This window comes from Amphibalanus amphitrite, unplaced genomic scaffold, assembly GCF_019059575.1.
Source record: "Amphibalanus amphitrite isolate SeventyFive unplaced genomic scaffold, NRLGWU_Aamphi_draft 001100F_arrow, whole genome shotgun sequence".
NCBI classification, from domain to species: Eukaryota; Metazoa; Arthropoda; class Thecostraca; order Balanomorpha; family Balanidae; genus Amphibalanus; species Amphibalanus amphitrite.
The window spans coordinates 210,159-236,373 of NW_024882594.1; the positions used below are offsets into that span (position 1 = coordinate 210,159).

At 47.9% G+C, this 26,215-nt stretch overlaps 1 protein-coding gene across 1 annotated transcript; it reads left to right on the plus strand.

Annotated features, from left to right (window-relative positions):
* On the plus strand, window positions 1-24,222 carry LOC122370113. Its single transcript, XM_043345379.1, has 6 exons — window positions 1-163; window positions 4,809-5,018; window positions 8,811-8,971; window positions 19,664-19,785; window positions 22,992-23,156; window positions 23,719-24,222. Exons 1-6 carry the CDS (start codon window positions 95-97, stop codon window positions 23,754-23,756), a joined length of 765 nt encoding a protein of 254 aa, XP_043201314.1. The 5' UTR covers window positions 1-94; the 3' UTR covers window positions 23,757-24,222.
* The last annotated feature ends 1,993 nt before the right edge of the window (window positions 24,223-26,215 follow it).

Genomic DNA, 26,215 nt, shown 5'->3' on the forward strand with positions numbered 1-26,215 from the left:
GGGCTAGCGGCCTTTTGTGTGGGCATAAGTTGATATAATGTGCACTGCCCCATACGGGAATTTTCTGTCACTCAATATTCAGTAATTTTAAAATATGAATCATACCATTTTCTGTCCTACGACCATCGAGACCAAGTGTGAGGCACAGCCACAGACCAAGACGGTGAGAAGGACCTCAAGGATCAATCTGTGGACTGTGAGATCATGTCAATGTGAGATAATGAGGTCAAGATGTGTCAGAAATTGATATACTTATGCAAAATGTTTTCCCAAAGTGTTGCTCCCCAACCCCTTCCCCGCTTCACCGGCCTTGGCTCTGGATTTCTGCACCCACGCACGCCAGACTGGAAAAAATACACGTTATGCCGAAGATATCCGGCGTGGTGGTGGGATCCGCCAATAATTTAAGCGCACATCTGGCGTAACTTCGCATGCGCTGAATTCAGCACATGGTGGCAGACAATTTTTTTGGCGCATGGCGGTCACATAATTTGGTATAAGCAAGCCTGGCGTCCCAGGACAAGGAAGATGCCAGATACTGTTGTAGGTTGTATAGGTAGGTTGTAGGTTGTAGGTTTGTAGGTGTAGGTCAGGTTAGGTTAGGTTTGTTTTGGTCTATATATCTCTGTCGTCCCAATCTGGCATCTTCCTGGGACGCCAGTCTTACTAATGCCCATAATTTTTGGCAAAAGACAGTCACTGAATTTATGCAGTACGCTGGTCAATCTAGCAGCAGATTCGCCCTGAGGGCGGCTCTGGAGAGGTTTTGGGACAGGACGTCCCTGCCCCGGTCGCCCTGCGGGCGGCTCTGGGGGGGTTTTGGGACAAGGCGTCCCTGCCCCGGTCGTCGCGTGCTCGAACTGGCGAGGCGCCCTGAGGAAAACATCCATCCGCCATCGTCCAGCGCTGCAACCGGATATTGATCAGTCTTGCTTGGTCGTGCAACAGAGTACCCGAAATCCATGAAGCGCATCCCGCACAGGTAGCTGCAATGTTACCCAGAAAAGCGCTTCCAGAAAATAATCAATTTTGGTGTGCGCACAGGGTGCGGTCTGAGCCGGCGCGAACATGTAACCCCAGCACTGCAGGAGCTAGCATGGAAGTGTGTGTACGACCTGATTTGTGACAATGATCTCACTATTGTACGACATCTGATGACCTTAGCTAACGCCCCTGAGATCTGGCGTAGTAAGCTGGTCCTTAGAGATCTGACGAGTCTTCCAGAAGTACTCGTGCGACCGAGAATGGGCGTTTGACTTTGCCTCGTGTAAGGCCAGAGTTTGCCCGCCGTGGCTTCCTATTTCGCGCTAGCAAGCAATGGAATGATTTTTAATGCGCCTCTATCTTTGCTACGTGGTTTTAGCTTGATTACGGAGCGAGCGAAGCGAGCGTAGTCTTTCCTTAGATTAACGGAAGTTTCTGAGTATGAGCGGCCGGCCGTGGTCACGCTTTTGCGAGGCTTATATCTCAGCAACCACTTGACCGATTTACACGCGGCAATTTTTGTAGGGTAGCTTCATTCCTTCTACCAAGTATTGGACTATTCCCGATGCATGTGGGTGACCCCTTATGCACGTGCCACGTGCAAAACGAAGAGGTGTCCGTTTTGTAATTGTTGCAATATCTCGGTAACTACTTGGCCGATTGCGCTGAAAGTTGGCATGTAGGTAGGCACCCACTAGGCACTGCATATCCATGTGCCAGAGTTGGGGCGCTGCTGCACGTGCGCACGTGCAGGGGTCGTTTCCAGATCTCGAGAACGGCTCCACCGATTGCGCTCAAATTTGGTACACAGTTAGGGACCGGTTAGTAGGGTGCCGTGCGCAAGTCAGTTGGGACCCATTTTGCACGTGCGCACGTGCAGGGTGCCGCTTCCAGATCTCGAGAACGGCTGGGCCGATTGTGCCCAAATTTGGCACATCGCTAGAGACCGGTTATTAGGGTGCCGTGCACAAGTCAGTTGGAGGTACCCCCTCGCAATTTCGCACGTGCAAGGCCCACCCTCTCGCTCGCTCCGTTAAGGCCTGGCTACACTATGCGTTTTCTGCGTGCGTTTTTTGCGTGTTTGCGGGTTTTGCGTAATATCGTTCTAGAAAAAGGGTTATTATTAAATAAACTTCTTTAATATTGATATAAAAATTGATAAAACGTTTATGTTAATTAAAAGTTTATATGAAAAACATATGACAAAAACGTAATTTCGTTTCTTTCTAGAACGATATTCTGCAAATCACGCAAACTCGCAAAAAACGCACGCAGAAAACGCATAGTGTAGCCAGGCCTTTAGTCGCCCCAAAAGGCGTTATACTGGTATTTTAGGTTCTATTATCTCGCCTGTATATGACGTGGAAACCACAAACCCATTTTATGGAGGTTCCGAATTAAGGTCTGTCTGTCTACTCAGCGGAGGAGCGGCCGCTCAGGTGAGGCCTCAACCTTCGGCATAGAGATAGGTATGGAAGACCTTGTTGAACGCCGCCAAGCGTCGTTAAGCAATAACAGTGGGTTCCTGCCCACTGCGGTATCGAGGAGAATGAGATCGTGGACGACCTGGCAAAACAGGCGGCCGCCCTGCCCTCAAACGCCCGATCGCTGACCAGGGCGGTTCATTGTGCGGCCTCGCATCAGTGACGCGACAACTGCTCAGAATCACTATTCAGGCCACTCCTCGGGATCACGCCACCGCTCCCTATCCCTGGAGAGGACCGAGAGGATGCCATTTCGGTGCACCAGATGAGGGCGGGCCACCGGGGCCGCTCGCTCCAATACGGCACCGAATCGGCTGTCTCCACTCCGCCGCGTGCCAGCAGTGCCCAGACAAGCGGTGCCCAGCGGCGCTCTGCACCATGAGCCGAGAAGAGGCTGATGTGCCGGAGCATGTGCTGTTCCGCTGCCCGGCCCTCGCTGGCTCCCGCCAGCCTCGAACACACTGCTCCGCCGATATTTGTGGCCCCGGAACTTACAGCTCCGGCTTTGTTTCACGGCATGAATCTAGAGTGCGCTAAGAGTATTGAGGCATTGGGTTTCAGTGGAAATCAATAACTCATTAGGACGCTCAAACATGGGAGAGTGTACGTACAAGGCCCCGAAACACTGTCTGGTTCATATAGCCTTGATCAGTAGACGTACACAGGTGCTTTATATGAAAAGGGCTTAATTTTTGCAAAAAATAGACACCTAACTTTTGGCGCAAATGACGCAGAAATTTCGGCGCAAAATTGCTTGCGTCGAATTTCGGCGCAAGAGGGTCTCGCGGGCGTCCGGCGTAGCGTATGGATGTTTTCCAGTCTGGCATGCACGGTGCACCCACAATGTTCCAGCCATTCTTATGCCAATGTTCTTAAAGGAAATAGTACACTTTTAACATGGGGTTTTGAACTGGAATAGCAGTTTTTTTTAGCTTGAGCTGAGACTAGCACAAATCAGAAGCTTTTACCGCCCAACGATCACCCTAGACGGAGATATTCCATTTCTCGTTCCGAAAAGGGTGACTTAGAAGAAATACTCAGAATGCAGCCACCTTAGTCTCAGCTTGGCGTCAGCCAATCAGCATGCTGCTTGCAACCAATGGGTTTTTACTACGCAATATGATTGGTCAAAATGTAATAAGCTTCTGTGTTAAACAATACTTTTTATAGAATATAGTTTTTTCCTAAATGAAGATACATAATTTTTCAACAGATAGCTTTTATTTTCTTTGCTGATGATTTTGAGCATGAAAAAAACATAACTCCATAGCAAAAAAACTAATTTTAGGAAAGTGAACTTTTTCCGAAAAGGGTATGCGTGAGTCCGTGACCCCCTGTTTATGCCCCTGCGGTCATCTCAGGTCACGAATGGTATCTAACAGTTTTTCGCGAATAACTTTTGATAGAAGCATGATAGAGTGATGAAAACGCCTTAGATGTGTTCAGCTCGACGATACGGATCGACTGATATGCAACATGCCCCTTTCCGGTCAGGTCATGACCTTGACCTGAGATCAGATTTTCAAGTTGACCTTCCAAGGTCAAGTTATAGTTCATTCGATGCGCCTTGACAAGAGGAACACGATTCCGGTAAAAGTAAGCTCGTGCAAAGCTTGAGTCAAAAGTTATTGCAGAAAAACTGTTTCCGAACAAATCGGCTATTTTGGCAGTTTTGCCATCTGCAGGCAAAACCGTTGGGGCTAGGTCAAATCTGATATAATTACTCAGAAAGGGCGCTAATAGGGCTATCGAATGCGCTTTTCCGTGGCGCTGTAGCTCTGTTGGTTCCCGAGTTATGCGTTGGCATTTTGAAAATTGTCGACATTCGACATGAAAATCGGCGAAATTGTGCCTTCAATGACCTCTGGTGACCTGACCTTTGATCTGACCAAAAAGGTGACTGAAGTAATTTCCTCATTATTTTTGGCGCTCTTACGATTGCCGCTTACCGCGTGTCGCTTCATGGCCCAGGAGCCGAGTTAGAAGGGGGGTGTTCAGACACCCCTCCCCCCCGGCCCGGCACGGAATCTCAGAGCACCGGCCCGGCGCTGGTTTAAGCTCCCAATGAGCCTCTGCTCGGGTGCCGCTCCCTACCCCCTTCGCTTCACCGGCCGTGGCTGGATTTCTGCACCCATGCACCTACAATGTTCCAGCCGTTCCTACGCCCATGCTTTTATGCATACCATTTGGAATCAACAGAGCCTGAGCAATCCAGCAACAGCGAAAACAAGCCAATCTCATATTTCCAAAACCCCGATAATCCCTTTATTAAACTTGTATTTGCTCAACTCATCATCTGATCCCTAAACATCTGACATTTCGCCTCTTTTCCCTACAAAGATGGAGTTCGTGGAGGAGGACGGAAGTCCTATCGACGTCCAGGAAGTGATCGAGTTTGCCGGTGCGGACCAGGGATCTGCAGCTTCAGAGATGAAAAGAGAAGTCAAGCGTGGTGGCAAAAGGCCAGGCCGACACGTGTCACATTTCCTAAGAAATCAGCATCATCGTCGCTCAAAGTATTTAAAAACAACGCGAACCCTGATAGCAAAGGTGAGTTATGATATCACTTTGCATCATTTGTTATATCTGCAAATCGAATGTTTGTTGCTAGCAAGACACTGAAGCATAACTAATGATAATCTAGCTCAGGTCTAGCTCAGACCCGTCAAAGGCACGTTGCGCATCCTTGGTCTAAAAGTCGTGCACAATGCACATTTCACCGCGCTAGACGCAACGGGCTGGCCTGTAGCCTGCGTTAACCCACGCCCGGGTGTGTGTGTGTGGGGGGGGGGGGCTTTTTGGCCACACCAGATTATCTCGGAAAGTAAGAAAGCTAGAAAGACGCGATAAAAAGCAATATACGAGTATAGCTCGCTACAAGATCTTTCAAAATCATCTAGTTCATTTTTGATCAGGTCATTGCTGAGGTTACTGGCGGTCACCAAAGATAAAATTTTCACGATTTTTGGTACCCGATTTTGACAACTTTTCACAAATCGGTGCATAAGTCGGGAACCGATAGACCTACAGCGCTGCGGACAAGCGCATTCGATAGTTCTTTTAAAGGCCTTTCTGGATAATCTTCTCAGATCTGACCTTAGGTTAATGGTTTAGCCTCCAGAGGGCAAAAGCTATCAAAATTGGACGTTCTTGCGGAATTCGTACCATAACTTTTGACCCCAAGCTTGTATGACGCTGATTTTACCGGCATCATGTTTGTCTCGTCGAGACGCGTCGAATGAACTATAAGATGACCTGAAGAGGTCAACTTGAAAGTTTGTCACGGAAAAGGTCATGTTGCATGTCATTCGATTCGTATTGCTGAACTGAACACATTCATGGTGTTTTCAGCGCTCTAGCATGTTTCTATCGAAAGTTATCGTCCAAAAGCTGTTTGAGACGTTTCATGACCTGAGATGACCTCAAGGGCATACCTACAATAGGCCGCCACCAGTGCAATTTTTCGATTCAATGTGCCATGTTTACCTATGTTACGATGTTTGAGGGTGTTTTCGGTCAAACAAAGAGCGTTTCAATTTTATCCCATTGACTTTTAACCCTATTCCTGGCGGGGGGGGGCCTCAGGAGCCCCCCCCCCTGAGGTTTTTTGGTTATTTCTCCCAAACGCGTTGAGCTAGGAAGCTCAAATTTTCTGACTTTTCCTAAAAGGCTTCTACGCAACATGTCTGAAAATTTTGAGTTGATCTGACCTCAGGTCAGGTCACCAGAGGCGGTTTGGTGACCCTACCTCAGAAAAGTTTGCAATCACGCCAGAGCTAGAGTTTTTGACCGATCAGTTTCTTCTCTTCAGGCTTTAGTTAGGGTACCAGTATGTGCAATTTGTATATCTCGGAAATTTGATATCGGTGACCTAAGGTCAGGTCAGTTTCGCGACCTCCCCATTATAAGTCAATGGGGGAAAAATCAACTCCCTGTTTTTACCACTAAAACGGGTCGGAATGGCCCCATATACCATATATGACTTCATATACGATCAACCTTCACTACCTTGAGGTCTGTTTTGCTGTTGGGCAGCTGTGAGGTCATGTGACGTCATCAAAGGTCACCAAAGGTTTTTGGCCAATAACTCCGTACAGGAACAAGATACAGACGCGTGGATGGTCTCATTGTGTTCAGCTCGTCAAGACGCATCGAATGATATGCATGATGACCTCGAGGTCACGTGACCTGAGGTCAACCTTTGACCTTGACCTTTCGAGGTCAACATATATATCATTCGATGCGGATTGACGAGAGGATCACGATGATGCCCTTAGTTTGTTCCTATCTTGACTAATTCGAAAGTTATTCGAGAAAAACTCTCCATATCTAGCGCCGTTATTCGAGAAAAACTCTCTCCATATCTAGCGCCGCCATTTTGACTTTTTCGACCCCTGTGACGTCATCTTTGACCTGACCTGAAAATGACCTTAGTAAAAATTGTAGACCTTGTCCATGCGTATCCGATGCCGTTTACCGCTTGTCGCTATCTTGCTTCGTTCTCGAGATCTCAGGGGGGGGCCGAATCGGCCCCCCCCCCGCCAGTTTCTTGTCCCGGCGGAGCCCGCCAGGAATAGGGTTAATGGAGAGGTCGCAAAATTGACCTAACATTAGGTCACCGATATGAAAATCCCGAGATATACGAATTGTTCATACTGATTTCCTCACGCAAAATCCCGAGTTTCAAACTTCCGGGCTGTAAACTGTAAGAATGACAGAATCACATTTTTTTAGAGGCATGGCTACTTAACTTGACGTGGTGACCTGACCTTACGTGACCTGGGGGCAAAAGTTTCACACACGATGTGAAATTGATGGATGATAAGCTATACCAAGTTTCGTCGCCGCCGCGGTTTTCTTTACACACGCAAAAAAAAAAACTGGCAGGTGTGGCGCCAAGCCCCCACCCCCACCCACTCGGGCGAAGGTTAACCCGCGCCCCGTAGGGGGGGGGGGCCGAAACGGCCCCCCCCTGTCCTTTTCGGTCGATATCTCCTAAACGGCTGGAGATATCGCCACCAAACTTTCAGGACCCCTCCGGGCATCAATTTTACACATAATGACCAAAAATTTTTCCAGAGGCTATGATAGGTTGGCCACAAATGACGTCAGAGTGACGTCATGTTCTGTCATTTTTGACCGAAAAAAGACTTTCGCGAGAAGACCTGTCAGGACTACAGCTTTGAAGATACAGAAAAATGATCACATAAAAGGTGTAGAATTGACAGGGCTACAAAACTGCTATCTCGAATTTTTGAAATTTTTGAGTTTTGACCCCCATAAATCAAAAAAGCATTTTTTTTGGATATATTCGCCAAAAAATCAAAAAAGTTTTTTGAGTTTCGAAAAAAACCGGAATATATGTGATAGTGCCTACCGTCTTCTATCTACATACCAAATTTCAGATCGATACCTCGTTTTTTGGCCAAGTTATAGCGAAAAAACTGTTCAAAAATGATGACGTCAAATTTTCAATTTCAATTTTTGGCAATTCTAGAACTCGTAGAGCAAAACGAAGACCACCATTAGACTCCCCGTGACGAGCTGCATCGAATCGATACCCATTTTATGCAAAAATATCAACTTTGAAATTTGACCTAATTTGACCTGACCTTGACCTGACCTTCACAAAAACGTGACCTAGGCTGGCCCCAAAGGCTGCCTAACCCACATAATCGCGTTTGTCATGTAAAATGGACCATAAAACATGTATCACACGACACATTCATATTGTGACCCCGGTGACCTGACCTCGCTGTGACCTGACCTGGTATCAGTGACCTCAGATAGCAAAGTATGTGTTTGACGAACAATGTACCATCGATGGTTTTCAATAAATTACCAATTTACTCGCTTTCACAGCACATTTCTTGAATTGCCTGTGAACGGTGAAAATCTGACCTTTGACCTGACCTGTGACGTCATCGGTTTGACCTAGGTCAATGAAATTTGGTCACAAGGTAGTTCCCGGGTGGGGCTATCGAACGCCGTTTGAATTTTGAAAATCGGCCGGTAACTTTCCGAGATCTTAGGGGGGGGCCGATACGGCCCCCCCCCCCCTACGGGTGGTAGGGTCCGCCGGTAGCCCTACGGGGCGCGGGTTAAAGGTCGCCATGTCAGGACCTCGGTTACAGACAGACGCAGCCACCGCAAATATAGTGTAGACCTCAAATATAATTATTATAGTAGAAATAGTAGGTTTTGCATAGGACGTGCCGCAGCTACATATATCGTCATGCTGGTTGACTATTGTTATGATTGACATTGCTCGTGCTACCATTATATGAAAAGTATCCTTATAATCTATAACACCTATCATTGTGTTATTTAATATGCCATCAGGCAAAGGATCTGGAGATCAGCACCGGTGCAAGTGTAATGCTGCACATCAACCACCCGGGCTACAAGGACGTAGGATATACCAGCGTTCCAGCAACGGTGGACTCGCCCGCTCAAGTCGAGGGGACGGCGCACACGCCAGCTTCGCCAGTTGACCTGCCTAAGCAAGTAGCCCCAGTTTATTGTGACGCTTTCTCCCCGACCAGATGTGTGCGAGGGACGCGTCATGTATATCTTATAAGGTCGTTCAATAAGTAATGATCAATTGGGCATAACTTTTGTATTACTGACGATAAATCATTCAAGCTTTCACATGTTTGTGAAACACTATTTATCAGCCGATCTCAGCCCCCAAACCCGTCACCACCCGCCTGCACGCACTTCTCCCAGCGCTCAACCCAACGCCTGAACCCTACCCGGAAAAGCACGCGCGCTCGGTCTTCTTCACCCACTCCCTGGCAGCACGCTTGACGTCGTCATCGGTCTTGAAGTGATAGCCACGAAGTTCACAAAGTGACCGGCGATGAGTCCAGTCCTGAATTCACCATTACCAGCCAGAAACTAGGCGTCAGTCCATGGAATGGACACCCCCAGGATCACCAGCACCAAAGAAGGTGAAAACTGTCTCTTCTCCTAGGAAGATTATGGTGACCATTTTCTGCGATCAAGATAGTGTCCTCATTGTGGATTTTCTTGAGTCTGGGCAGATAATTAATCATGAACGTTACGTCAAGGTGCTGAAAAGGCTGAAGCAAACTATCATGAAGAAGCGTCCTGGCCTGGACGTCACGAATATCACTCTGCATCATGACAACGCCTGGCCGCATACAGCCCATATTACTGCCCAGAAAATTGCCGACATGGGCTGGAATATCATGCCGCGCAGCCGCCTTACAGCGGCCAGACCTCGCTCCCTCTGAATTTCACGTATTTGTTCCTCTGAAGGATGAACTTCGTGGCTATCACTTCAAGACCGATGACGACGTCAAGCGTGCTGCCAGGGAGTGGGTGAAGAAGACCGAGAGCGTGCTTTTCCGGGCAGGGTTCAGGCGTTGGGTTGAGCGCTGGGAGAAGTGCGTGCAGGCGGGTGGTGACGGGTTTGGGGGCTGAGATCGGCTGATAAATAGTGTTTCACAAATATGTGAAAGCTTGAATGGGTTATCGTCAGTAAAACAAAAGTTATGCCCAATTGATCATTACTTAATGAACGACCTACTGTTTGCGCCAGACCCCTTGAGACCCTAATTTTTCGCGATTATTTTTGAATGCGTGGAAGAATTTCAACCAAATTCAAGAAATGGCCTTTTCAAGACCTGCCGAAACTTCTACAATTTAGATAGTTTGTCGCTATTTCAATATTTCAATTTTCAGGCACTTCTCATTGACTCGTAATGCTAAATTTCGAGCAAGATTTTCATCCGGTGTGTAGAGGTCTAGTCAGACTTTGATACGTTGTGACGTCACAGCTAAGCCCCGCCTCTATGGCCTTGGCCTGCGGCGGTTTTGGGTATGTTTTAGGGCCTTGGTTTTGGGCCGGCGCGCGGTCACTCGCGCTGTGGCGGGGAGCGGGGACGGTCGAGCGGTGCCGAAAGCCGGCGGAGTTTTGCGTAACGTCTTGCCTGACAGTGCCCAAAGAGCCACGGAGGAGCCAGCAGTGCGTAATGCGCGTTGCATATTCAATGCGATCGTTCGCTGATATTTATTCTCTTTAGTTTGTATAGGCTGCAATGACGGTCATATGGCATGTGACATAAAGTTAGAAAATATTAAATTGTACCTATTTAAAGCCTTTGGCGTTGCAGATAATGCGCCTATGTGCCAAGGACATCTTATCATATCTATCGTATCTAATATGTTGGCATTTATTGATTTCAAGTTTTGAAATAAGAACGACAATAAATTTGTATTCAGTTCATAGATGCTACTTGTTAAAAGAAACGATTCGCTTATGCCAAGAAAATATGGCCACTGATGAGCAGAATGCATGAAGCAAAAAGTTTGTCGGGAAGCAAAAAGGTGATTCACGGGATGTCGGATAGGTACATCGCAATGCACCTATATCAGTATCGGCCATCGCTATAATTAAAGGGACCCTCCCACCTTCAAAAAAGTTAATGAATTGGCATGAAAGTGATGTCGCTCGGTTCAGAAAGAGCAAAAACGAATATCTACCAAATTTCATCGAAAAATATTCACCGGTTTTCAAGATATTAGACTTTTACTTTTGTTTACTTTTTGGGATCTCCGCTGTTCCTAGCGACTTTATTTGAAAGTGCGGCATTTGTTGCGCGCAAAGCAGCATATACCACCGCGTGCTACAAAACGTTTTAGTCAAACATTTAACGGACGTTCGAAAGCCTGATGACGTCATCAGATTCCCGTAATGGTTAAGAGATAGGGACCACGCTGGTCCCACCCTGCAAGTAAAGGGAAGAAATTTCTTGAACACCATAAAGCTGCGGGGGTTGCGACCAGGGTTTCGGAGTCGAGGTAGTGCAGTTCCGACTCCGACTCCGACTCCGACTCCGGGCTCCTGACCGACTCCGACTCCGACTCCGACTCCGACTCCGGGTTTGCTACAAAGGGCAATGGTGACTGCCAAAAGTCCGCGTGATATGACGACCCGTGCTAGATCTATACGTTCAAGGGGAGGTTGCTACCACATTCCAGTTTCGTTCATGCGGTCATCATTTCTCCCATTTCTCCCACGTGGACGCAGCTTAATCCACAAGAGACCAGCAGCCAGTGGCCAGCTTGAAAACCCGCCGAGAAGCACGAGTGTGGCCGTATCATGACCACGAGCATCGCCATCATGTCGGTGATCTGTGTTTGTAATAGGCACTTTTCGGAGCGATAAAAGAAAAACGTACATATATGTTGTCTTTGACACTGGATAGTAGAAGTTATAACGGGAATACAAAATGCTTGCTTCTAAATTATGACATAACTTGAAACTTAAAAGATCCAATGTTTGTTAAGCAGAACAAAAACAAGATGTGTGAAAAAAAAAACCTTATTTGTAATCACTGAAAGTGAATTCTGCCGCGGGGCAACTGGCTAAACACAACTTCAAAGTGATGGCACGGATTTTAGACTTCAGTTAATTTTCCGGAGTCGGAGTCGAGGCAGCTGGACCGACTCCGACTCCGACTCCGACTCCTGGCTGCTTGCCACGACTCCGGGCGACTCCGACTCCGACTCCGACTCCGAAACCCTGGTTGCGACCAGGATAAATGGTGGTTTCTGAGCCTGGCCGCAAACTTGGCTATCTCAACTCAAAACTAATGTTAAGGTGGGAGGGTCCCTTTAATTAATTGCCTTCATTTCACTTCATAGGGCTATGGTCGTATTCCACCAAATAGTTAGATACCTATCAAAAAAAAAAAAAAAAAATTTTAGCTATTTTGATAGGAATCGTTTGTTCGAAGCGTGTGTGAATACTGAATAGTAGATTGAGGATTTGGTGGTCCTATATCTGCACTGTCTAGCCTAACATTTAGTTGACCGTGTGCTACAATTAATTCATAGCACGTGAAGCATCAGCGAAATTCAAAGCCCTTTGCAGATGGCAGGGGTGTCGTTTGTACAGAGGTCGCGGATGGGCACGGGTCAATGCCGCAGTCGTGGGCGGAGCATAATGTCATGACGTATGAAAGACTCCATCCAGGATGGAAAAACAGTTAACATTACGAGTCAATGACAAGTGCCACAAATATTTAAGTGACAACGAAATCTACTGGAAGAAAAAGTTGCGGTAGGTCTTGAAACGGCTATTTCCTAGATATGGTTGAAATTCTTCCATCCATTTAAAAATAATCGCGAAAAATTAGGGTCTCAAGCAGAGTGCGGAGCCGGAGCCGCCGGAGCCGGCACATTTTGCCGGGAGCCGGAGCTGGAGCCGCCATGACATTTCACCCGGAGCCGGAGCCGGAACCGGAGCCGATTTTTTCTCCGAAGCCGGAGCCGGAGCCGGAGCTGTCTGAAATTTTCACGGCTCTGCATCCCTGCGCATAGGGGATGTACTGAGTCGGAGCCGGAGCCGGACCACCATTTTACTCGGAGCCGGAGCCGGAGCCGCCATGACATTTCACCCGGAGCCGGAGCTGGAGCCGATTTTTTATCCGGAGCCGGAGCCGGAGCCGTCTGAAATTGTCACGGCTCCGCAGTCCGCATCCCTGGTCTCAAGGGGACTGGCGCCAACAGAAATCTTACCCACGGCTCGTCTGAGGGCGCGGCGAAATCCCCATACCACCATAACACATGCCACATCTGCCGAGATGAATATGTCCAGGGCAACGAGGGCCTGTGGTAGGCTACAGCTACCGTGGCGCGCGGCGGCGCCACGTATGTCAGTCAGAATGTCATTGTCAATGTCAATGCCAATGTCAATGTCAGAAGTGTGTGCGGCTGCGATGTCAATCGGCGCAAGAGCTCGCACGCATCTCCATCTGTTGCCCTGCCCACTTCTGAGTAGGACAGTTGACAGAATGCATGTATGTATTGCACTGCATTAACCCGCGACCGCCTGGGGGGGTCGGATCCGACCCCCCCCCCCCCTCCGTTTTTCTTGAATAACTCAAGAACCGCTTACGCTATCAACTTGAAACTTGGCATACCTTCTCCCCCATCAATTTGACGTCTTCTGTGTAATTTTTAAGAAAAAAATTTCAAATTTTTTTTAGATATATCGATTTTAGTGATGTAACTACATGGCGTTTTTAGTCAAAAAGTGGTAAATGTTTTAAAAATCGCCAAAAATCAGGGTTTTAAGCAAATTGCAAATTAAGGACATGAATAGACGCAGCTCAACGAGTTCTTTAAAATGGCTATCTCGGATTTTCCATAAAATGCGTTTTTCACCCCTAAAAATTCAAAAAACTACATTTTTTGGAAAACAGCTAATAAAATCCAAAATTTTGAGAATTTCCAAAAACCGGAATATATGTTATAGAGCTCTATTAGAACATTAGATGTGCCAAATTTCAACTTTCTATCTTGATTTTTGACCCCCAAATTGTAAAAAAATAGCTCCAACATGCATAGGGCATGGTGACGTCATTAGCATTTTCGTGAATTAGAGGCACTTCTGAACATCGCATGTGAAAACAAATGGCACCACTAGATTCCTGGGACAAAGCTCGTCTAGAAGAGTGCATTTTTATGTCAAAAATAAAAAGTTGAAAAAATGACCCTTTTTCTCAGCCCTCGTTTAGTATAAACGATTTTTTATGCTTTCAATGCACACTTATCACCAGCAAAGTGAATTGGGGTCACATATAACCATTACCATCGGATTCGGCGTGAAAAATAAGCCATAAAACATGTGTTGCACGCCCATGTAGCAGAAAGTGAAAACCGTGACCTTTCGTGACCTGACCTGACCTTGACCCGTACTTAGTATGACCTCTATACTTACATGGTACCTTCACTAGGCCTTTGAGGTCATTTTTGGTGAGTTTCGAGCAGCAGCTATCGATTCCGCTGTCCGTAAGCCTAATCATGTAAAACCCCAGAATTTGACCTTTGACCTGACCTTGACCCGAAAGTTGACCTCAATCTTAAAATCTTAAGAGTGCTTTGGGAAGGTCTCGTAGAGACCTTTCGAACGCCGCCTCGCGGGGCTCGATGCGACCATTGGTTCTCGAGATAACAGGGGGGGGGGTCGGATCCGACCCCCCCCCCCCCAGGCTGTCGTGGGTACGGAAATAGCCCAGGCGGTGCCGGGTTAACCCGCGCCCTGCTGGGGGTGTTTGAACACCTCCTCCTGTTTTTCACGAATATGCGCCGCCGTTTTTTGGCACACCTTATCATACATAAATTCTACACATGTTGTGAAAATTTCAGGTCAAGGTCGTTCAAGGTCAGGTCACCAGGTCACTTCAAGTAACCTCACCTCATAAAATATTTCAATGTATGCCATAGCTACACTCAGTGACCGATCGCTTTGAAACTTTCAGCGATTGATCAAATTAACAGTATGTACAGTAGGTCTACTAAAAAAGTCCCCCGCTCCAGAGGCGGCCGGCCGGCCGAACCCCCGGATTCCAGCCCCGACTCTATTGCGCAGGCCGCGGCAGCGACACGGGTCAGGTCGCGGCGCCCGGCGAGTGGGTCAGTTGGCGGCGGCCGGCCGTGGAGTGAGGACGCCGTGTGTGGGGCGCAGAGATGCCGCAGTGCAGAGGAGGGGAAGATAATGACTCTGCACGATGCCGGAAATGATGCCTTTGTGATCTAAATTAAACACCTGCAGTGTATATCCTCCCTTGCCCCATTCCTATTTTATCATAATCCTTCAATAATCCGTAATGGCCATTCAACGCAAGCAAGCAAACAAAACAACCCGTTTAGCGGCGACATCATCTCGGATAAAAAAGCGACAGTGATGATTAGAATAGACTTAGCGCGAGGGCAAATCGAGGGGTACAACTATACATATGTATCACATACCGAGTATTTTATTCCCATCTAGCGAATTAAGATTGGGGATCTTGTCCAACAAGTCAGCAGCCGTTCTAGACACAGATAAATGCTTTGTTTTCGGTCGCATCATTATCTGCAATAATTCGAAGCGAGGTTTAACCCTCGCCGGCCGAGAAGAAGGGGTGGATGCCGCCACCATGTATTTTTTTGCGGTAGCTCAAAGCACACTGATGATAGAAGGCTGACATTTCACATGCCTTACATTTCATTCATGCCGGATCACTTGACATCAACCACGTTTTCAGGTCAGGTCACTCCTAACTATGACGTCTTAATTAGGTAAACCTCTGCACGGTTGTCGGTTATAAAATGATGCAATCCGCAATTCACTTAATGTCATATAAGCATAATGGGGAAATATGGAAACTGTTAATTTGGCGTCGGAAATGATCTGAAACTATACCTCAAGCACATGAAATCGTGACTTCATACATTCTTGGCAAGGTCTAATGCTTCACTTTTGCATTGGTCACCTTGCGTGACGTCATTTATGACGTCACTAGGGTCATACGAGTGCTTCGTCAATAACTCCCGATCAAAATGAGCTAGCCAGTCGGGACAGCCATCAATGGACTTTGCAAGACTTGCCGAATCAAATGTTATGCAACATGTCCTCCTTTCAACAGCTTCGTGACCTGTGTTGCTCTAACATGACATTAACCTGAGGTAAACATCCTAAATTGCTTCACCTAAGCAAAAAAGCATGTAAATCGACGCGTCTGAGAACAGAAAACACGATTGTATCGAAATGACGATAATGCGTTTAGTTTTTTACCAAAAACCGATCAAATGCCTTAGGGGCCCTTGACCTGTCCTAAGAGGTCACTGATATTTTAAAATGGGGTACCAGTTGCTGCGTCACGTAACGACGCAAGCGCTCGTTTTTTCCGCGAGGCTCTAGCAGCTAGCTCAATTATAGGAGCTAAACATGGGGTCGGGGAATCGCTCCCTTCTCACTCACTATTTGGCCGGGATAGTGTTTGCAATTATTGTTAAAATCTAGCATTTTAAGATTTCAAATGGCCCATTTTTTCCCGCCCAAGTCTTTCAATTCAAGGTCATAACACCAGGTCACGTCAAGTGACCTTACCTCAAGGAAGGTGCCTGTGCTCATCATATTCATATCTAAATACACCGACTAACCGATCGCTTCAGAACTTTCAGCGATTTTAATGGGCAACAGTATAGGTATGTATTTGAAACGTTTACTTTGCAAGTTTGACATTGTTGACAGAAAGGCCGGGTCAATTTTGAGATCGCTCAAGTCAATGGGAGAAAATTGAATTGAACTGCGCTTTTTTGGACAGAACGCATAATAAACACTCTGAAAACATGTGGTGCTGAGATACAAAACTGAATGAGAAAATTGTTTTTTTGTTGGGGGCCATCTTTTTCGGTCTGAAAAGGCCCTTGCAGAGCCATGACATAACTATGCTCTGGTGTAGTAATTGGGTTGTGCGAGCCAGCGACAGTGATCTGCGGAAGCGAGACTGTTCCCGTGGGACGATTGCCCTGTCGGGACGGTCCAGCCGTCTCCCAAACGGTCACCCGAAGACGATTATGTGTCCTGGAATGGATCCGACATCAACTACTGGTTGGCTGGTGGGGTGACCTCCAGTCCAGAGAGGGAAGCATGAAGACTAGGGGCGATGCGGATTGGTTTTTCCTGAGGATAGCGAGGACGGAAGGAATCTAGCACCCTTGAACCTTCCTTATACTGAATGTATCTCAAGCTGTTAAATCTCCTAAGCGTTTTTTCTCGACATCGTCAAGGTATCATTAACAAAAATATGAAATCCGGGAGGATAAATTAAATATAGAAATTGTGGCCAACAGAACATTATCAGTTGCGTTCAACATACTCGTAAGCATGTTCACACATCCAGCTTACATATGAGCCATGTAATAATTATTTTTGATAGACATGCTTGAGTTATGAAATCATCTGAAGTGTTTGTAAAGTTCCACGATACGGATCTAATATCCTGCTATGCATTATGACCATTTCTGGTCAGGTCATGTCTTTGAACATAGGCCAAATTTTTCAAATGACCTTTAAAGATCAACTTTTGATTCATTCGAAGCGTTTTGATAAGAGGAACACGAGGCTGGTAAAATTAATTTCATGCAAGTTTTAAGCTAAAAACTTTTTAGTGTTTGTGGAAAAGCAATTGGTTTTCTCATAATACCTACCGATGGTGGCAACTGGCAGTTGTTGTTATTTACATGCTAAGCCGTTGACCTTAATTAAATCTGACAATATTATTCAGACATAGCAGTAAACGGGCTGATTGTTGTGTTAAGTTAGACTCTTTCGGTCGATTTCAGAGTGGGAAAGATGATAGGAATTAGGGGGAGACAGGGGGCCTGGGCGGGAGTCCTGGACCTCATGCTCCGCTGGGGCCGAGCCCATCACGTGGGTTGGATTGCACTGACACATGGATAGCTCTGGGCGGTGTTTCACGGCCCCGCGCTGCAGCACGCTGCGCTGCGCTGCTGCATTGTTGCGGCGGTTGATATGAATTCGGCTCCACGCTAGCGTTGCGAGCTTCCGAGTCTGTTGATGTTTCCATGGAAATAGGAAAACCAATGCACCGGTGCGCGCAACGCACCCTGTCTAAGCAAAATTTTACCATCGATGACCTCTAGTGACATGACCTCTGGCTATGACCCGATCCAAAATTGGCTGAAGTATTGTTTTTCTTCTTTTTGCTACTTTTGACGCTACTTCGAATACCACTTAAATGCCCAAAGCTGAGTTAAAAGAATGATGCTCAATCCCCATTTCCCCTCCAACAGAGCGTGAGAGTCTAGGCATTCCTGTGGGGCACGGGCTCTCATAATCATTGTGGCCATGAACATCTACTGCCATTCTTTAACACCGGTTTCGCTGCGCTGAGCGGTGGCCGTCCCGTTTGTTGGATTCTACAGCTGGCTGGCGGAGAGCGTTACCGGCCGCCCGTCCACCGCCCGCGGGCCGGACCGAGCGGTCCCGCTGACCCTACCTGACCTGAGCCCGGCGCGATATGGGACAGGCAGACGGGGGTTCGGCTCAGCGAATGCAGCGCCCACTGGTGCTGGGGACTTTTTTAATAGACCTACTGTACAAAATTTATCTATCGGAATTTTCATATCGATGACCTAAGGTCAGGTCAATTTCCCGACCTCTCCATTATATGTCAATGGGAGACAATTCAAAACCGCCTCTTTTGGACGAAAGTCATTCTAAACACTCTCAAACACCGAATTACAAGTAACTATATGTCACACTGAACGTAAAAACGGCACCCATAACCTCTCGTTATGCCCCTGAGGTCATCTCAGGTCACGAATGGTATCTCAGTTTTTCGCGAATAACTTATGATTGAGGAAGCTAGAGCGATGAAAAATCCTTAGATGTATTCAGCTCGACGATACGGATCGACCGATATACAACATGAGTCATGACCCTTTCAGGTCAGGTCATGACCTTGACCTTTGGTCAAATTTTATGTTGACCTTTCTAGGTCAAATTATAGTTCATTCGATGCGTCTTGACGAGAGGAACACGATGCCGGTAACCGAAAGCTCGTGTATGGCTTGAGTCAAACGTTTTGCAGAAAACCCGTTTCCGAAAAAATCGTCTATTTTGGCAGTTTTTGCCCCCTGCAGGCAAGACCGTTGACGTTAGGTCAAATCCGAGAGGATTAGTCAGAAAGAGCGTTATTAGGGCTATAAAATGCGCTCTTCCGCGGCGGCGCTGTAGCTCTATTGGTTCCCGAGTTATGCGTCGGGCGTCGGCCTCTTGAAAGTTGTCGATATTCGACCTCAAAATCGGTGAAATTTGACCTTCAATGGCCTCTGGTGACCTGACCTTTGACCTGACGAAAAATGTGACCGAAGTGATATCGTCATTAGTTTTTATGCTTTCTCGAACGCCGCTTTCCCCGTATCGCTACGTGGTCCAGGAGCCGAGTTAGAAGGGGGGTTGTTCGCAGGGCGTGTAATTCCAGGACCCCTCAGCGGGGCGCGGGTTAACTAGCGCACCGACGGGGGTCGGTTATCCGACCTCCCAGTTTTTGCATCCACCCCCGTCGGTGCGCGGGTTAGGCGTGTTACTGGGGGGGGGGGGGCTTTCTGAAGTTTCAAATAACCATGCATCGACATTCTGAGCAGTTTGTCTGTGAAATCATCACGATTTTTGGAAAAAAGACGGAATGTTCTTGTATAGGCATGTCAAATCTAAAAATCTCATTTGTCCTCAAATATGCGCCATTATCTTTATATATCCGCCAAAATTATGAGGATGATTGTATGAAATGCCTTCTCCCTATCGCGCGCCGCGATAACGCCTTGAAAATGAAATATGTTTTAATCGCAGCCTGATTATCTTCTAGCCCGGAGCATATACGACTGGCAGAGGAGGGTGAGCAGCGAAAAGAACCTTTGGATTCCAAGACCACAGCGAAAAGAAAAGAGCTGATTTGGCACGACGTTACCGAGCAACTGGACATAACAAGTACGAATATCTCAGGCGTTTTTTAGACATACATGTATTTAGCTGCCTACCTGCATGATTATGCACATTAGCAGTTTATGTTGAGTAGGTATGGAAGTGGTTAAATTGTAGATATATCCCTACATAGTTGTAAAACTGTGCAAATGTAGGCAAATAGTAACGACTTATTAAGTAACGAGTAGAGTATGTGTTCGGTCACATGACCATCTGTCCTCAATGTCTGGCTGTTATCAAATAGTATACATAGGTACAATGGATGTGTACATACAATGTGCATTGTGCAATGTAGACGTGTGCATGGATCCGAGTGATGGATTAATGTCAGTGAATCTCAAAAGTCAAAACAAACGACAAAATAGGATAGGTGATCACATTCATGGATTCCTCATAGAAGGTGCATCCTAGATCTATGATCTCAAATGATCTGACAGTGATGACAAACCAAAAACATGTATCTATTATCTGAGTGGATACTACCATATGCACCCTTTAAAATCATTTATCCATATGATTTCATGTCAATTAATGTCACAGTGAATAATGATTAGTAATCATATAACAGGGTGTCCGGAAATTGATTGCACACTCTTCTAGTCCATTTGACAAGGAAACAAAACATGCATGGGTCATGGCTTATATACCGATACACGCTCCACCCAGTCGCACACACTCCCTCATACGGTCGGGCATGCCGCACATCACGTTATCCAGAGTCTCCGCACTGATGCTGAGCCACGCTCGCTGGAGTTTCCTGATAAGCGCCTTCTCGGTGGTAGCCGGCTCCATCATGTCGAGCTCGCTCTGCACGATAGCCCACACGTTCTCGATGGGCGACAGGTCAGGGCTGTTGCCCGGCCATACACCCTTCTCCCAAAACCCTGGGAGGTTGTCCCGGCACCACCGTTGAGTGCTGGTGACGTGATGAACTGGAGCGCCGTCTTGCTGGAAGATGGCCTCGGACATCTTCGAGAGCAGCTCGACCTGTGCTGGCGGCCCCGCCTGCCTCTTTCGTTTCATCGCCGACGCTGCCGACTTTTTTAGGGACCTCCTCCACGCAGTACTGGGCCGTCACGGTCTGCCCGCGGGGATGATCTGGAGGTCTGACAGGCCCTGATGTCTCATCATGGCCCGGACCTTGATTTTCAGCGGCTGCTTCACAGTGTCGATGGCAGGCACTTGAGCGCTGCTGTGCACCTAGACGCGCTCGATCTGGCGATTCGGTGGGTGCACGAGCTCGAACACCAACTCAACTCATCGCTGAACAAGACCAATCTGAACATCGCCAGTCCTGGATGGTCCAGTTTTTCCGTTCCTGGAAAAATGCCAGCTGTTCCCGCTTCTGGGCTTCGGTCAGTTTTGGCTGGCGGCGCAGTTTTAGCGGCTTGAGACCCAAGCACTTGGTCATGTAGTTGTGAACAGTGGTCTTCGACACCGGGCGACCCCTTCTCAGTCAGCTTTTTTGTCAGTTTTCGCGTCGATTGGCGTCGTTTCAGCACGGCTTGGCGAGTACGATTTTGGCCACTCTGCTCAGCACAGTTTTTCTCACACGACCCTTGCGATTCTCCAGTGATGCATGTGTGATCCAGTGATCACGCCCAGTAATAAAGGGTCCGGCGAGATACATCCACTTGTCGGGCAACATCGCCTACCGTCATCCCGGCTTCAACTATCCCAACCGCGCGGTGGCGCGTCGCCAAAGTGTGCTCACTCACAATTCCCGACATGGGGTCCGCGCGCAAAGACTGCCTCTCGGAAAGTGACCTGTGGTCGCTCACTGCGGTTGAGGTCAGGCCACCTGCTAGGTCATATGATCAACTGACACTCATGGGTGCCCGGGGGCGGGGTCGCGATCCTCCCTAGCCGTTTTGTGCGAGCGTACGGCATATGGACACGCCGGACAGTGTGCAATCAATTTCCGGACACCCTGTACAGGGTGTCCCAAAAATAATATCACACCTTTCCAGCGTCAATTTCATGAAAATAACAAAAATGAGAGGCGCATTTTTCTTACATATGCATCCCACCTTCTCCCTGATGCGGGCAAGCATACGGTCCGGGACATCAGACACCAACATGTCCAGCTTCTGTGGACTGATCTTGGACCAGACAGATCGAACGTTCCTGGTCAGCGTGCGTTCAGGTTATCCTGGCGCCGTTTTGCTCACCTCTTACAGGACGATCGCCGAAAGATTTTCTATCGGCGACAGGTTGGGGCTATTCACTGGCCATTTGTACTTCTCCCAGAATGCTGGGAAGTTCGATCTGCTTCGGATCAATGATTCCAATCGATCTTTCGACGAATAAGATAGCTGGGTCTATGATCTGTTTGGATCCTCGATCAAGATACGTGGGATCAGATCTGAGATCCATTTTGTCGGATCCGTGAACATGTCTTGTAAGTACAATGCACAGCCCTCTGCAGACTGCGTGGTAGGTATTCTTTTTTCGACAAAACCGATAATAACTCAAAGGCTAAGTTATCGGTCGGTCGGATCCATGCTCCACTCCTTCGATTGGTTCTATCACTGTACGAAGTATACAACTAGTGTAGCAACAAAAAAATGCAAAAGTTGTTTTGGGGGCAAATATAAACTTTTTGTGTTGTTGCAAAACTAGCCGGAAAATGTATACCCAAATAAGCCCAATCTAAGGTGCGGAGTCTCGCGCGTCTTGCTGTTACGATTTCCGAATGACCGTTAGCATAGTATTCGCGTTATTCTCGGTTTTGTCGAAAAAAAGAATACCTACCACGCAGTTTGCAGAGGGCTGTACAGCCCTCTGCAGACTGCGTGGTAGGTATTCTTTTTTCGACAAAACCGATAATAACTCAAAGGTTATGTTATCAGTCGGTCGGAACTCACTGCAAAATAGATGCGCCATGCTCCACTCCTTCGATTAGGTCTATCAATATACAAAGTTTACGCCTTGTGTGGCGACAAAATGCAAAAGTTTGTTTTGGGGGCAAATATAAACTTTTGGGTTTAATTGCCGAACTAGATGAAAAATGGATACGGTGATGATGCCAATCTAAGGGGCTGGGTCTAGCGCGTCTTGCTGTTACGATTTCCGAATGACCGATAGCATAGTATTCGCGTTATTCTCATTTTTGTCGAAAAAGAATACCTACCACGCAGTTTGCAGAGGCTGTACATGCAATGGTGCACATGCGATTCCCACTGAAATGCTACAATTTTATTTCTTTATAGGGGACCGAGCAAAACAGCAGCGGAAAGGCACAAAAGACAATTATCGCAGCGTCCGTGCCAAGCCGCGCTCCCTGCCTAGCGGACCGGCTGCAGTAGCCTGGCGCCGCTTCAAGAGCAGCAGAAGCTGTACCTCTGTACCTTGGGCGCGGGCTCGGATGCCAAGGCGTGAGTATGGCTTAACTTGTCTTCTGGCAGCCGGTATTACTCCTCGAAGCTCGTAACATGTTCTTTACTTAGGCTCACCCCAGGATCGTAACTCGAGGCTTCGTACCATGTTACGAAATCATCAAAACTACTTTGTAAGTGCTCAAATGTGTGCTAAATTCGAAATGAGCTCCAAAACTACTTTTGAAACACGTAAAACTCCATAAAGTGAGCCAAGGTCAGCAAAGGTCAACTTGACCTGACCTCTAGGTGACCTTGACACTCACTGCAATGCATGGGACCAACATCATTTCACATGTTTGAATGTTTACAACTACAAAAATACTGGAAACACGCGGTTACTGTGAGCCGACAAACGCCGAATCGCGACTCCGACCAAACATGGTCTCAAGAAACAGGTCACACATCAAAGGCCATTTGGGTCAGGGTCATGACCCCTCCCCCCTTGGCTGGGGCATACGTAGAAAACTAATAGGTCCGGCGCGGGTTGAGTTAGATTGTGCGCTAAGCAGTTATGCTCTATTTGATTTATTGCTAAGATCAGACGGTTTTTCCATTTCAGTACCTGCCCGAGTCTCCGGGGGTCGCACTCTGAGTTGACGCATCTTGACGCCGCAGAAGGTGCCGGAGGGGAAACGCGTACACTCCAACACCTGAGCGCAGCGGCACGGAAACGCCCAGTGCTGTGGCACCAACAGGGGTGTCTTCGACGCTGGATCAGCTGAACGCAAGGGAAGAAATAGCAAAGAAAAGTAAACACGCGGGTTTTTTCACTGAACTAGACCAGATGCTGGAACGCATGGGAGAGCGCAAAGCGTGTGAGTTCAAAGCTAGAGTGTACGCGGAGGCCGTGAAGACTGCTTTCAATTTGTAGCTTCTAGCTGAGTGGGCCATACCGAAAGCTACATGTTTTGTCGTGCACTGTTTCAATTCTGTTCAGCCTGGAAAGTTGACCCATGATGTATTGTGCTTTGTGAAGTTCATATACCTACCTAAGTTTATAGCTTGCGGGAATACGCGAGATTGTACATTGTATTGTATTTTATTATATATTTTCATCAACCTCTTCCGTGCGAACACAGTTTTTTTCGGAGGTTCGAGTCATACACAGCTAAGAGAACTTAAAACTATACATGGAAACAATGATGGCACATACAGGCTCCCACCCAATCAGAACTTTCAGGTGATTAATTTTGACCACTTCTATAAATCATCCTCAGACGGCTTTTGAACTGCCCGATCGACGAGCTCTGCAACACAATCTTTGGCAGTGAGTTCCAAGAGGTAGCGGTGCGGTACGAGAAAGTACTCTGGGTGGCGACGAGTCTCACTCTAGGCAGGTCAAATTGCTCAGACCGGGCGAGGCGGGTGTCACGGGAGGCTGTGTCGCGTCTCGGAGTAAATAACCGGCGCATCGCAATCGGGGTATCCGGATCATGAAGCGCACGATATACACGAATACAGTCCCGTTCTGAAATCACATCGTCAAAGTTCACCCAGCCAAGAGACCTGAGCACGGGAGACATGTGCTCGGCTCGTCGTGCGCCAGTGACCACACGGGCTGCGAAATGCAGCAGCTTTTGTATGCGCTTCAACTGGCTGCTGCATGCACTAGCCCAAACTGGCAAACAGTACAGGATGTTCCCCTTTCGCATTTCGTTGACCGTGAGACAAAAGAGAATCGGCCCGATAATCAATTCCTGAGGGACGCCACCGGGAGCACAGTGGTGCCGCCGCGAACCACCTGTCTCCGATCACTCAGGTAGCTGGCAAACCAATCAGACGAGATGCCGTACCATCCCATCTTACTGAGAAGGACGCCGTGGTCGACGCTGTCAAATGCCTTACTAATATCCAGGCGTGTTATCTATGCTACGTGACCTGAGTCGATCTTCTTCGAGATCCTCTCGACAGCGTCGACCAGGGCGTCCTCTACGCTGTGTCTGCGTCGGTAAGCATATTGTGTGTCACTCAGTATGCCGTTATCGCATAGTTAAGCCGATAGCTGGTCGCACACCACTCGCTCACAAATCTTTGACAGTACCGACAACAATAAAATTGGTCGATAATTTTTGGCAGTGTTGACATCGCCGGACTTGTGAATCGGTACAGCAAGCGCAACTTTCCATTTCAACGGGAACACGCCGGTCCTTATCGTTGCGTTAATCAGGTGGAGAAGCATCGGACCAACCACAGGGAAACATTTCCGCACTGCATGCATAGGCACACGGTAGAGTCCTACCGCTCTGGAGCCACTCATACCCCTAGCTGATAGCTAATGACAGCTCCGGTAGTGTGACGGGCTTTAGCTTGAAAGCGGACGAGCACACGGTAACGGGACGCGGCGCACTCTGTTCTACGGCAACACGATCAACATCGGCAGGCAGCTCATCAGCGACACGAGCCCCGATCGAGGAAAAGTACTCGTTAAACGTGTCTGCGTGTTCTGGTCCCATCGCCAATGGGCGGGCCTCCACCGCACATCGCACCCGATCGAATGGCGAATTGCTTCAGCCGCCGCCAAAAGCCGCAATGGTCCTGGTGAGCCAGCTGATCGCAGAGAAACTCCCTGCGTGCGCCGGCAAGCTTGCTCTTCACCTGGTTCCGGAGGCGGTGCTAGATGGCGCGGTCTTCTTCCGTCCGGTAGGAACCTACTGCAGCCAGTCCGTGTGAGCGGCGTCCCACTCGGCCATCAGCGCCTGGAGCTCGGGGTTTTCCTTAAGCCATGGACACCCAAGCGGTGCCGATCTCGTCCGAAAGGTCGGGCAGCGACGGTCCATGACGGCGTCCCAGATGGTCATGAACTCGTCCAGTTTGGCGTCGACGCCGACAGCTCGAAACATATCACGTCTTCGACGTTGGAGATAGCCTGAGTAATGTTGAAATGAATGTTAAATATCAATTGTGCTAATGCACATATTGTAACCGTGCATTGTCTTGTGTAGCCCTCCCCGACAGAGGAGGCAGTGGTGCCGCCTTCTTTTGTAGGTAGGGGGCTCTGGCGCTGTAGCTCAACGGGGTGAAATGGCGGGATGGTTGGGCACTGCCCTCTGTCGGAA

What these genes read in the sequence shown, in the direction of transcription:
- LOC122370113 (XM_043345379.1), top strand. Translation starts at nt 95, where the DNA reads ATGAATCATACCATTTTCTGTCCTACGACCATCGAGACCAAGTGTGAG. An exon ending in TCGCCAGTTGACCTGCCTAA is followed by an intron (nt 8,972 to 19,663) that starts GCAAGTAGCCCC and finishes ATTATCTTCTAG; the next exon opens with CCCGGAGCATATACGACTGG. An exon ending in CGAGCAACTGGACATAACAA is followed by an intron (nt 19,786 to 22,991) that starts GTACGAATATCT and finishes ATTTCTTTATAG; the next exon opens with GGGACCGAGCAAAACAGCAG.